The following is a 12,468-nucleotide window of genomic DNA, read 5'->3' on the forward strand; positions in this document are numbered from 1 at the left end:
GCATGTCTTGATGTTACTGCTGTATGTCTCAGCAAAAGTGTGCAGAAGTAGATGTTTGAAGAGAAGTGGGACCTTATGTGTCTTGCCGTAAAAGTGAACCATTTGCAGACACCATGAGGCACATGTATTTTTGCAAGTGAGTAGCTCTATGTCCGGTGAGCTGCAGCCCTACACTCCTGTTGCAACACAGCGGTGGTCATTTTTGGCAAGAGTGCCCCAAATGAAATTCAACATACAGTGGTACCTCTGGTTGCGAACGGGATCCGTTCCGGAGCCTCGTTCGCAACCTGAGCAGAACGCAACCTGCGTGTGTGCGGGTCGCGATTCACCGCTTCTGCACATGCACGTGATGTCATTTTGAGCATCTGTGCGAGCGGCGAAACCCGGAAGTGACCCATTCTGGTACTTCCGGGTCGCCGTGGGACACAACCTGAAAAGATTTAACCCGAAGCGTCTTTAACCCGAGGTATGGCTGTAATGTGACTGGACAGCACCCCATTCAATTTGTGTAGCCCTCCATGCTTTGGGGTGACTTTACCTTTATTTGCTGGCCTGCTCAGCACTGGATAAGGCAAGAACAGCATGTTGAAAAGCTCCCTCACTCTGCTGCAACTGGAATAAGTGATGCAATATTGCATAATCTGAAATGTAAATTAAGTGCCCAGGGCAAAGAGTATGGATTTTCCACCAATAAATTTGCATTTCCACCAGGAATTGTGATAATGCAGAGATGAAGACATTTATGGTAGAAAGCTGCAGTGCTGAGTTCACTAACTATGGAGTCTGGTTCATTGAAAGCAGGAAGGCCTGTCTTACCGATGGTTAGGACTGTACCACGTGGACTTTGAGGACAGCGTGTTATTGGACCTTTGTTCTCTGGGACTGGGTAGCCACTTCCACAGCTTCATTTGCATATCTGCAGACTAAATTCTTCGAATGTGCTCTTTAAAAGACTTTTTGAAAGAGTCCCCACAGCAGGTGCTGGACTGCAGAGTCCTCAGTGTGTGCCCGGGGGAGGGGGATTGCAGGGGTGGGTAGGAGAGAAGGTGCTTCATGTGATCGTTTATTGTGAGGGGAACTAAATAATTACACAAATTCCCCTTTTGCTCCTGGTACACATCTCTGAAAACCAGGACACACATACATTAGAAGCAAAAGTGACATGCAGCCATTCACATACCTTGCTTTGCTTGTTTAACCCAGTAGGAATGTTAACACCTGAAACGCGAAAGGACTCTTGATAAGCAGACTCAAACCTTCCTTTTGGCTAAAGTGCACTTTGTGCTGTGCTTCAGGTAGTGCTGACAGAGGGCAGGGTGTATGCTGCTGAACTGGAAGGATCTGATTTAAGGCTCGGTGGGAAATGCACATTGAATTATCAGCACACGTGTCAAATGTCAACGGCCTCCCTCCCTGCCCGGCTTTTTCACAAATGACAATCGCTTAATGTGTGTGTGTGGCCTTGTCAAGTCCAGCTACAGCCAACTGAACTTCTTTGGGCTGCAGCTAAGCTCTTGAGATTTTCCATTTGATTTATGTGTTTTTCTATACCACATTAAGTGCCATAGATTCCCTTAAGGAATCCTTAGGAACGATGGTTTTGTGTGGCACAGCAGAGAGTCTTAGTTCCAGGGGCAGCGTGTTGGTGGTGGGTGGGGGCCAGAAGTAAAAAATGTGTGGAGCAACAGATGCAACTTTTCCCCTTGTATGGCAGGCTATGTTCCTGCTCCACAAAAACCAACAGGCGTGTCTCTATTCAGGCAAGCGAGTGGCATCGTTGCAGTTCAAAGACACATTCCAGTCTGGCAATGTCCAGCCTGGCAAAAGTAACTTGGGCTGGGTGCCTAGGGAGAGTCCTGAGGCCTGTAAAAGGCTTGCATTTGCCTCCCGGGTCTGAGGTTTCCCCCAACCCTCTCCTGTCCTAGAACTAAACAATGCAGTAAAGAGCTGTTAAGCCTCTTTGAAGGTTTTTGCAAGAAGTATCGCATTTGTGAGTCAACACTGAACACACCTAACCCAGTTCACAGCAGGCCCTACCCACATTGCCTTTAAGAGTGCATAAACCATACAAAGCATATTAATTTCTGCTCACTGATTACCCACTGAGCGCCACTGTTCTTTACCTGTCATATTCCGTTTAAAAAAAGACAGACCAGCCATGTTTTATAAACAGCAAACGCTTGTTGTTTCAAACCGCTTACAAGTTGTCAGGGAAATAAGTGCTCTCTACAAAAGAATAGTAACAAAGCTCTTGCCATGGCCGACTGACCGGCAATTGCAGGGACAGAACCCGGATATCCCTGGCCCCTGGAGCCGCCTCAGTTCCTCCGGCCAGCCCAGGGCGTAGGACACACACTCAACAACTCCTGATGGTAGCATGCAGTATTTACAGGCTGATTTCTGATAGGTGTGTACGTGGTTTTTAAAGGCAGGGAGCTGCCATCCACTGCCCAGTGAAGTGCTGGAGGAGCCTGGAGCAAGGGGCGGCGGGAGAACCGAAGGCAGGTCAGCTGGGCCTTTGGGGTAGGAAGGGGGCTTGTGCATGAGATAGGAAGCAGGAAATGGGGGTGGGGTGGGGTTGGCTCTAGCCCTATGCCTCCCTCCTCAAAACAGAATCTGTGAGTGATGCAGGTGTGGGCATCACTGCCAAGCAGCAAGGCTGGCTGGTACTCGCCCACCCCTCCCAGACAGACTATGGAAGATCAAGGCCTCATGCAATTATAGCAGAGAACTCCAGGGAGGGTGAAGAAGAAGAATAAAAAATTATCACGTTGTGGCTTTACAACTGATTGTTATCCCACCAGCTCCTCGACAGAGGAGGAGTGGCTGTGCACTGAAAGGAGACGGAAGAGTCTCTGTGAGGGGAAGAGGGGATCCAATGCAAGCAGACACCTGGACTGTGGCTCTAAGGAGATGCATTGCTCGTTCGTTACAGGCTTCTCTTCTGTGCCAGGGGAAAAGTTGAATATTATATCCCCTGGTCTCCGGAGGCTGCAACTTTTTCAACAGCAGAAGGGTGGAAAGGAATGCTTCATCTTTTCTCCCGTTGCCTGTTCCCAACTCAAAATTGTACTCTCCTCCCACCAAAAAACATGCTTGCTCCACCTGCGCCCTCCACCCGTCCCCTGTGGATCTGGAACCCCCATCACTGGAAAAGCAGCTGGGAGAGCATTTTTAGTGCAGCCAATTTGCAAATGATTGCCCAACCTGCTGCTCCCCTATCCAAAATCATACCGTCCCAAATCTGCTTTAAATATATATATCTGAAGTGCAGTAGGATTGCAACTTGCACACATTTAACTTGGACGATCGCAGCTTTATGCACTTGGCAGCTGGCCAGCTGATCTCGTACAAATTAAACGCACAAAAGGCAGAAAATGCTTTTAAGCTCTCAGACTTTCTCATTGGGTTCTGAGAAGGTCTTGCGAGATCCTGGACAGCCCCACAAGATCTCACACCGTCTCCTGAAGGTAAAATTGCGTGATGGCGTTTCCAGGGGGTTGTTTTGACGAGACACAATTTCGGCTTTATGTGCTACCCCCTGGAAATTAACCCGTGTGCAAGACATGATTCTACTATATCAGGACTTTATTACACATGTTTGTGTAAAATGTGCAGTTTACCTCTCATGTTCCTAGGAATTAGGAGGGCTTCCACTTCACAGAAGCCAAACTGGGAGAGAAGAAGAAGACGAAGAAGAGTTTGGATTTGATATCCCGCCTTTCACTCCCTTTAAGGAGTCTCAAAGCAGCTAACATTCTCCTTTCCCTTCCTCCCCCACAACAAACACTCTGTGAGGTGAGTGGGGCTGAGAGACTTCAGAGAAGTGTGACTGGCCCAAGGTCACCCAGCAGCTGCATGTGGAGGAGTGGAGACGTGAACCCAGTTCCCCAGATTACGAGACTACCGCTCTTAACCACTACACCACACTGGCTCTGTGGAAGAAGGAGGAAGGAATTTGGGGCAGTTCTTACGGTTACTTTGGAGCACGGCTTTGCTCATAGCGGCATCAAATCTCATGGTGCTCAGAGGAGCAATGTCAGGCAAAAGGCCACGTAGGCCTCTCCTATTGGCCTTAGCCACACCTGTGAGTGATGATGCTGAAAAAACAAGCACCCCACTTATCAGGAGAACATCTCCAGGTGGAAAAGCCGCTGTGGAGTGGCCTCTATGACTGCATGTGAATACTGTCTGACATTTCACAACCCATCATTCACCTCTTGGATTATGCCACATTTCCCCACTGCCATGAATGGAAGAGGAGGGAAAGATGGAAGAACTGTTTCTAGACTGCTACTTTAAGCTACAGGTAAGGGAATCACATTGTTGAATACATATATCTCCCTGCATACAGAAACAAAACATGAAGAAGCATCATAATCTAGCCTTCTCCACACTAATTTTCTATATGAGGGAAATTCCTTTCCAATATGTTTAACTATGCAATTCTTCTACCCCTGCAACTTGAAGTGGATCAGCCCAGGGGACAGTTAGACCCACCCCCCCCCCAACTGCTGCATATGGCTGTGTGTGATGCATCAAAGCACCTGCACAAACAGTTGCCAATGCCACGAAGCTCAGGTGTCATGACTTCACCCGCTGCAACTGCAAATCTGAAAATCTACTCACAGACCACACCCATTCCCACAGCAGACATCCGTGTTCCTCAGCAACCCCAATCATATTACTTCTGAACTGGCCTACAGCAAAGCATGAGAATGACCCTCAAGCCCTTTCAGCAAAAGCCCACAATCTTGTCTTTCCGCTTGTAATCCATCTACTCCGTCTTACCAGGAAAACTGATCCTGGTGTTGCTCCCTGCTAAGCCTCCTTTGTCCTAACACTAGCCCTGCTCACCTGGAGTCAGAAAAAGAGAATCGCAGCCCTTTCTCCACCCCCTTTTGTGTGCACACACACGCAATCGCCTCTCTCCTGGAGATGCCCGAAGCCCAAATCCCTCCCCCAAAAAACAATGGACCTGGGATGAGAAGCTACCAATGGAATTTACCCTGCAAGGACGTTATTGTGGCCCTCATTAACCCAAAGCAAAGGTGAGCGAGAGATTCCACCCGTCCTGGGTATAGGAATCAGGCAGCTGTGGCTGTGTCTGGGGTTCCATGGATAGCACCTGTATACCAGGGCAGGACCTGTATACTGTGGGGCTGAGCTGGGAGGGGAGGAAGAGAGGAAGGCTTAATACCAGGCAATTGTTGTGACTCGAGAGGAGAAGGAGGCCTTATCCCGTTTCCCTGGCTGCCCGGCCTAGGGAGGGTCGGGAGGTGCCCGGCCAGGAGGCCTCAGTAGCTGTCCTTAGCCCAGGGCCGGTTGCGCTGCCAGTTCCTCTCGTTGTGGTTGTGCTCTGTCTCGCGCTCCAGGAGGCGGTCCTGGGAGTCGTGGCCGTTGGTGCTGTGGAGGCCGCTGTTGTGGTTGCGGTGAGGTTGGTACAGGTCAGTGTAGGCGTCCGAGTACTCTTCCTCCAGGTGCCGGGAGCTGCGCTGAGAGGCCGCCGTCCAAGTCTTGCGGGAGGCATCGCTCGCCTCGTCCGACTGCATCAGGCTGTCGTGCTCCACCGGGGAGCGTTCGTTGCCGCGCTCGCCCAGCGAGGCCTGGTTCTGGAGTGGGGAACCATAAAGCGGGTCACAAAAAGCACCCAAGGACACAGCGCCATCTGGGGGAGCATAGCGCATCTGGGCAGGGCCCATGAGACAGTTACAGTCACTCACACTTAAATCCCATTGCAACAATTCAAACTAAAAATGGCAACCTTGAGCCAATGCAGTGGCGTTGCTTGGGGGGTGCAGGGGGGGGGCCGGCCGCACCGGGTGCAACATCTGGGGGTTAGGGTTAGGGGGCGCAAATCCACGGGTTAGGGGGCGCAAATTACTTGCCTTGCCCCGGGTGCTAACAACCCATGCTACGCCACTGAGCCAACGTACCAGGAAGCAACTCCCACTGGGTATGGTAGTCATGCATGGAACTGTGTTGCATCTCGCACAGCTAGTTCCAGTGGCACTTAAGGGTGACTTATTTTATTTGGCCTGCCATAAGGTCGAGGCTTCTGCACTAACCCGCCCCCTCCCAGCAATTTTCCCCATCAGAATCAACAGTCAGAGATTATGGGACTTGCAGTCCCAACACCTGGAGGACCACAGCTCCCTGCCCCTGCCCCAATTGTTAGGTTATTTGTACCTGCAGGCCTGGAATGGCAGTCGAAGGTGTGGTGAGGTTTTGGCCGCCGGCAGCATGCGCAGGGTGGTGAGTTGCCCGCCAGTATACTTCCAGGTAATCTGCCAGGTGTTCGCAAGCATCCTCCAGCTGGTTCTCGTCCAGGATCACATCAAAGAGTTCCTTGGGGGAAAGGGATGAGGCGCAAGGGTGAGAAGAGGGAGGGAAAGGGATCCGTTCCTCAGAGACCCAGGCACAGAGGGCAGCGCAGGGCAGAATATGAGGCTTGTAGTGTTGCGTGGAGAACGTAAGCAAGTACTGGGCGGCCTGGCATGGTGTGTAGCAGAGGCACAGAAGTGCCACCATCAGCTCCAACCTTTAAATGTTTTCCCCCAAATTTAAGGATGGGGGACTGCAATCTTAAGGTTGTTTGTTAAATGAGGCAGGAGCACTTCTTAATTTCTAGATGAAAAAGCTCTGCAAAGGAATCTCTGCCACTTGTCCTGGAAAGATGTTCCTGAATTCTAAACACATAAGGCCAGATTCAGGTTGCTCAGGGGCATGGGAAAGGCGCTCTGCACATGCTCAAAGGCATGTTTTACCATATGAGATGACTTCACATCAGTTTCTTAAAAGAAAGGGTGTGGCCATCGATGGCGAAAGCACTTGCCTGGGGTTCCTTCTGCCATTAAGAGCAGAACCAGGAGGTGCCGCGTGGAGGAAGTCAAGTTACAGGAGGCACAGAAGGAAAGTGAAGAGCCAGACAGAGCCCAGGGCAAGGCAGAGGCATGTCACACAGAGAGAGACAGACAGACAGACAGACTCACCGGAGGACACTGCACAAGCTTGTCAGCTGCCATCATCTGCACGTTGAGATGCTTCACTTGTGACTTCCCTCTGGACTTGATAAGCCTCTGCAGCACCTTCCAGAAAAAAATAAAATTAGAAGAGGACACAGCTACAGAGCTGGAAGCCTCCCAGCAGGCCACCTAAAGCGGGCAGGAGGGGGGCATTGGCTGAGATGACTGAGCTGTGAAGCAGAATTTACTGTGAAACTATCACATGGTTTCTCTCAGCCTCCTCCCTCCACCTCTGCAGCTCCTAAAACTTATGAAGCCACCAACTGGCAGAGCCATGGGGCTAGAAGAGGCAGCAGGGAAGCCCAGGCTTTCAGACAGGGAGATGCGTGGAATTGAACCAGGAACCTTCTGCATGCAGAGCAGCTGCTCTCCCACTGAGCTATGACACTTCCTGTAATCCTAAATGGTTTATGGGAGTACCATTAATCCCACACACTCTCATGGGAAGACTGCATGCTACATGGGTCACCTAACACTGACATTTTCAATGGGAAAGTTCCCGCTGTTGCCACGGCCACCCAACAACTGAACCTCATATGGGGAAAAAAGGAAACACCAGGAAAGCCAAGCACACATTTCCCATGTACTATTGCTGCCGTCCCCTACAGCACGAAGCTCGACCTGGGCAACCATCTTGGTTAAAGAGAAGACCTTCTGTGTATAGTAAAGGTAAAAGGGTTGTGCGCCGGTGTGGAAAGTGAGCCAACCTTGTGTTTTTCTTTGGCCCAGCAGCTGGAATTAGAGTGGCCAGGGACCTCCCCTGTATCTTCAAATATCCAGAGTAAGAGAGCAGCAACTTTCTCTCCTCACCTGCCACCAGGAGTGGACTTTGGTAATATGGCATCCTGTGTGAGGAGAAAATGTGGTGCCCCCACCTCAAGTTTCTTATTTTCACAATAATTCCTTTTGGTACTTTGAGTAGGCACCAGTATAAATATAGGTATGTTAATGATGATGATGATTATAATTTTGCACCCCTCAGTTCAGCGCCCTGTGTGGGGGAACCAGCCACACAGCCTTAAATCGAGTGCTGTGCCACTTCACTGCCCCGTTCCCCCACTGGCACCTGTTGGGCAGCACAGCTGGATTCCTTCTCAACAACATGCAGAGTCAGAGTTGGGTTTCAAGGTGCAGCGGTGGTGAATCTCTGGGTTGCAATCTGGCTGTCCTAGCAGAAACGAAACCCTGAGCTAAAATGCTAACTTTGCAAATTGGGGATTTCAGGGAGGGGGGTATATATAACTCTTTTGGTAGGGTTTTAAAACAGGACTGTGGAACTTGCTGCCCTCCAAACATTGCTGGACTTCAGCTCCCATCAGCTCCAGCCAGCATGCCCAATAGTCAAGGATGGGGGGAGCTTAATATTTGACATCTGGGGGACTCTAAGCTCCTACCCCTGTTCTGAACATGGTCCTGCCCATTCAAGAAAACGTGGGGTGGGCATAAATTAAACTAAGCAGAAACCAGCTTACCTAGTGAGCTGGGGAACAGCCTAGAGAGGGGAGGAATCCATCTCCCACTGCAAAACTAGGGGATAGCAGAAAACACAGCTGGGAGAGCTGAAAGGGCAGAAAAACTGAGAATGATTCAGAGGAATCCCCTTTGTCTCCGAGGAGCCTTTTCCTCCCCTGCTTACCTTTGGGGAAGAGACCTTGACGTAGACGATGATTGGGGCCAGCGAAGTTTTGGCCAGTTGTGCTGGGTGGTTGATGGTGTCAGCATCCAACACAACCAGCTGCAGCGACTTGGCCAGTTCAAAAATTCGCTCGATCTCGCTCTGGACTTCAGCTGTGAAGGAAGCAGAAGGACAGTTGGCTGGACGCCCCTTTGAATAGGCAGGAAAGAAGGCTGTGTCTGCCTCCTTCCTCAGGCATCTCTCTGGCATCTACACACACTTGCCTCCCTGGAGTCTCACCTCCACAGCTCCTCACCACCTTTGAAACTACAGTTTTTACTCTAGGCTGGAAGAACTACTTATGGTGAGCTTCCTTCTTGTTTCTAAAAGGATTTATAATTGCCTGTTCAGGTCTCTAGACCCTAAGTGTCTGGGATGTAGCATTGGTGAAAGTTTCAGTTAGGATAGCAGGATAGCAGGACAGGTTCAGAGGACAGGTCTCATCATTTGGGCATTGTCACAGCAGTATCTCCTGCCTCAGCCAGCTTCCTCACTCTGCCCAATGGCAGGGCCCTTCTCTGGGTGCAGCGCAGGGACAGGAGCTTGTGGACCTCCAGATGATGGGAGTCAATCACATGTAATCCTAGCTGGGAGTAAGTCCCATTAAACTCAGAAGACAGAGTTTCTGAGTAGACAAGTATAGGACTGCCCTGTAAGGGACAGGGAGCTACACTCCAGAACTTCCTTATTTCAAATCCTCCAATCTGCCAAGGACTAATCAGGTGACATTGGGAAGGTTTCCTACTTTCCCCCAGCCTTTATCTGCAATTCGATTGACCTATCCTACAGGGGTTTTGCAAGGATTACAAGGTAACACATCTGAAGTGTTTTGGACATTTGAAAGCACTATATAAATGCATGGTTCATTCATTATTATATTGTCCCACTATTACTTCTAGTCAAGCAAATTGTGCAGGTTTTTTATGCAATACAATGCCCTGCAAAACCTGTTTTCCAGAAGTGAAAATGAAATAAATAACTATCCCACTTAGAAACCAGTTTCTAAAAAAATAATTGTCCCTTTTCAGACTTGGTAGGTCTTTGAGATTATTATTACCCTTCCCTGTAAGCTTGGGAAATGAGCAGGAACCCATTCTGAAAATGCTGTGAGAGGTATATAAATAACAGCAGTGTGTTGCCTCCTGCAGGAAGCGGTGAAATGCAAGACACCGGGTACATTCAAGGAGAATGAGGAGGCTGCTTCAGGTGAACTGACAGGATCCAGTTTTATAGTACAATGTCAACGTAAGGAGGGGAAAAACACCTTTAATTCTGCTAATGTTACTCATTTTTACAGGGTGACACTGAGATGCAGCCACATGACGCTTTCACACTGTGTCTGCATTCTGCGCAAGCACATTCCCACATGTGCAACTATAACAGCACAGATATCATGCAAGAAAACAGCATTAGGGCACAGATAATCTAGCTCAGTGCCGTCTGCATTGACTGGCAGTGGCTCTCCAGGGTTTCAGACAAGCAGATACCATATTTTTCGCTCTATAGGACGCACTTTCCCCCCTCCAAAAATGAAGGGGAAATGTGTGTGCGTCCTATGGAGCAAATGAAGGCTCCTTGGCTTCAGCAATAGCATCACGAAGCCTCCAAAGCGCAGAGGGAGAGCTCCCCCCGCGCTCCGGAGGCTTAGCGTTGCTTTCGCTGAAGCCGACTGAAGCCCTCGGAGCGCAGGGAACTCCCACTGTGCTCCGGGGGCTTCAGGCAGCTATCCGCAAGCCTTCAGAGCACAGCAGGAGTTCCCGCCGTGCTTCGAAGGCTTGCAGATAGCCGCCTGAAGCCTGGAGAGCAAGAGGGGTCAGTGCACACCAATCGCTCTTGCTCTCCAGGCTTCGCTGGAGAGGCGCTGCACAGTTTTCCCTCTCTGCGCAGCACCTCTTCAGCGAAGTGGGAGGAAAAATGGAAGGGGCTCTCTTTCTCCTGCCGCTTCACTGAAGGGGCGCTGAGCAGAGAGGGGGAGAAATTTTTTTTCCTGTTCTCCCCCTCCTATGGTCCGGTGCGTCCTATAGAGCGAAAAATACGGTAATTCTTAGCCCCACCTGGAGATGCCAGGGGTTGATGCCTGGAGCCTTCTGTGTGCAAAGCAGAGGCTCTACCACTGAGCTGCAGCCTGTTCCCAATAGGGATACATTGAAGGTCTGGTCTCTGCCCAGGAGATTTTAAAACTGTGTTTCCCCTGTTGTGCTCAGACGATCAATGAGAGCATGACAGCAACATATACACAAACCAAAATGATCTCTCCCCCCCCCCCAAGTTTTAAAGTTAATAGTTTCTGCAGGCATTTCTGAATCCTTGAAGAGCGAAGCCTGTATGCTTTCAGGGAGCTTGCACCCAGGGCCCTCTGTGGATTGCAGCCTTTCAAAGCAGGACCCTGAAATCTACTGATGGGTGAGCAGAAAGAAAGAGCAGGAGGTGGCTGTGAAGGAAACAGTGCTGTGAATTCTGCTTAGAAACTTGCACAATTTGCATCCAAGAGCGTTGCTTGAGATCTACCCACACCAAGAGGAAAATCTAGATGACCTTTCTCCCTGGCACACTCATTTTCTATAAGCAGGGAATCTGGGATGCAAGACCAACGAACGCCATGGCTATGCCAGACAAGCTGCTCGCCTGCCAACTCCCGTTGCCCTTATGGGACCTGCTGGGACTCACCGATACTGGACCGGGTAGTGGATCGCTCAATGATGGCACGCTTGCCTGGGTTGTTCAGCACTGAGCGCTTGGCCAGTGACAAGTCAGCTGTGACCCGTGTGATGGAGATTCTGAAAGACAGGATGACAGGCGACAAGACTCAACACTCACTAGCGGCATGGGAACCAGGCAACAGGTGGGGGTCGAAATTGCTCTTCATTTCAGAATAGTGCCTTACCTGCCATCGAATCTGTGCTTGAGAAAGTCAAAGAGAGCTTTCTGCATCATGTCTGTCACCTGAAAAGAAAGGACAGAGGGCAAGAGGGCAGCGGTGCTGGTCAAATGACTACCACAGCCAGGAATTTTTTTGTGACATGGGAGCTATTTTGTGCTGGTACCCGCAGCACTTTTAGGAATATATGAGTACTGGCAGCTTGTCTTCCCCCCGCCCCTACCAAAAATGCACTGGCTACAGCCATATTTCAGAATGTGGGTTTGGGACAGAGTTTTGTCCCTTCCACGTTCCCATACCTCATATCCTTTCAGGGATGGTCCCACCAGCACCACGGGCCTCATGGAGGGCACGACATCGTAAGGTGGGATGTGCTCTGTCTGTAAAAAGGAGGGTGTGTCACAAAACAGCTTTTCCCTTCCTCTGCAGCCCAGAAAGTAGGAGAAAGGAGAGCAGTAATGACAAAGTGGGGGCTCTCTCCATTTCAACCGGAAACGCATATACACAATCCCAATGGATGATGAGGTATCAGATACCACCCCTATATCCCTTTTGCTTTGCTACAATATCATATCAGTATCAACAAGCTACGAACTCCTTGCAACAGGAAATGGCCTCACCTGCTCAGCCCCAGCCCCTCTTCTCTGCCCTACACTGCCACCTCCTACTGCGCCCACAGCAGCCACCCAAACCGCTACATGTGGGCATTTTTCTGGGTGGCAGGGAGTAAAACACTGAAAGGGGAGAGCAAGCTAGTTTCTCACCAAAAAATGGGAAGAATAGAACCTGTACTCCCCCCCCCTTTTAAATGAAAGCTGGGAATCAAGGAATTATGGCTAAAGTAGGGACAGCAATTGTCCCCACCTTCCTGTGGACACCCGGGCCACCAG

The 12,468-nt window shown here is 50.1% G+C and overlaps 1 protein-coding gene across 3 annotated transcripts in view; it reads right to left on the minus strand.

The window, feature by feature from the left end:
• Positions 1 to 2,161: 2,161 nt before the first annotated feature.
• The window catches only part of CACNB3 (calcium voltage-gated channel auxiliary subunit beta 3), a 39,257-nt gene continuing 28,950 nt past the window's right edge, over positions 2,162 to 12,468 (minus strand). For all 3 annotated transcript variants that reach the window (XM_082205961.1, XM_082205960.1, XM_082205959.1), the window contains exons 7-13: positions 11,878 to 11,958; positions 11,585 to 11,643; positions 11,368 to 11,477; positions 8,662 to 8,813; positions 6,993 to 7,088; positions 6,190 to 6,348; positions 2,162 to 5,612 (exon numbers count right to left, since the gene is read on the minus strand). In XM_082205961.1, the coding sequence (XP_082062087.1) occupies positions 5,298 to 5,612; positions 6,190 to 6,348; positions 6,993 to 7,088; positions 8,662 to 8,813; positions 11,368 to 11,477; positions 11,585 to 11,643; positions 11,878 to 11,958 (972 nt within the window). In that variant the 3' untranslated portion in view covers positions 2,162 to 5,297. The remainder of the gene's footprint in view (positions 5,613 to 6,189; positions 6,349 to 6,992; positions 7,089 to 8,661; positions 8,814 to 11,367; positions 11,478 to 11,584; positions 11,644 to 11,877; positions 11,959 to 12,468) is intronic.

Source organism: Podarcis vaucheri (assembly GCF_965113315.1).
Source record: "Podarcis vaucheri genome assembly, chromosome: 2".
Taxonomy (NCBI): domain Eukaryota; kingdom Metazoa; phylum Chordata; class Lepidosauria; order Squamata; family Lacertidae; genus Podarcis; species Podarcis vaucheri.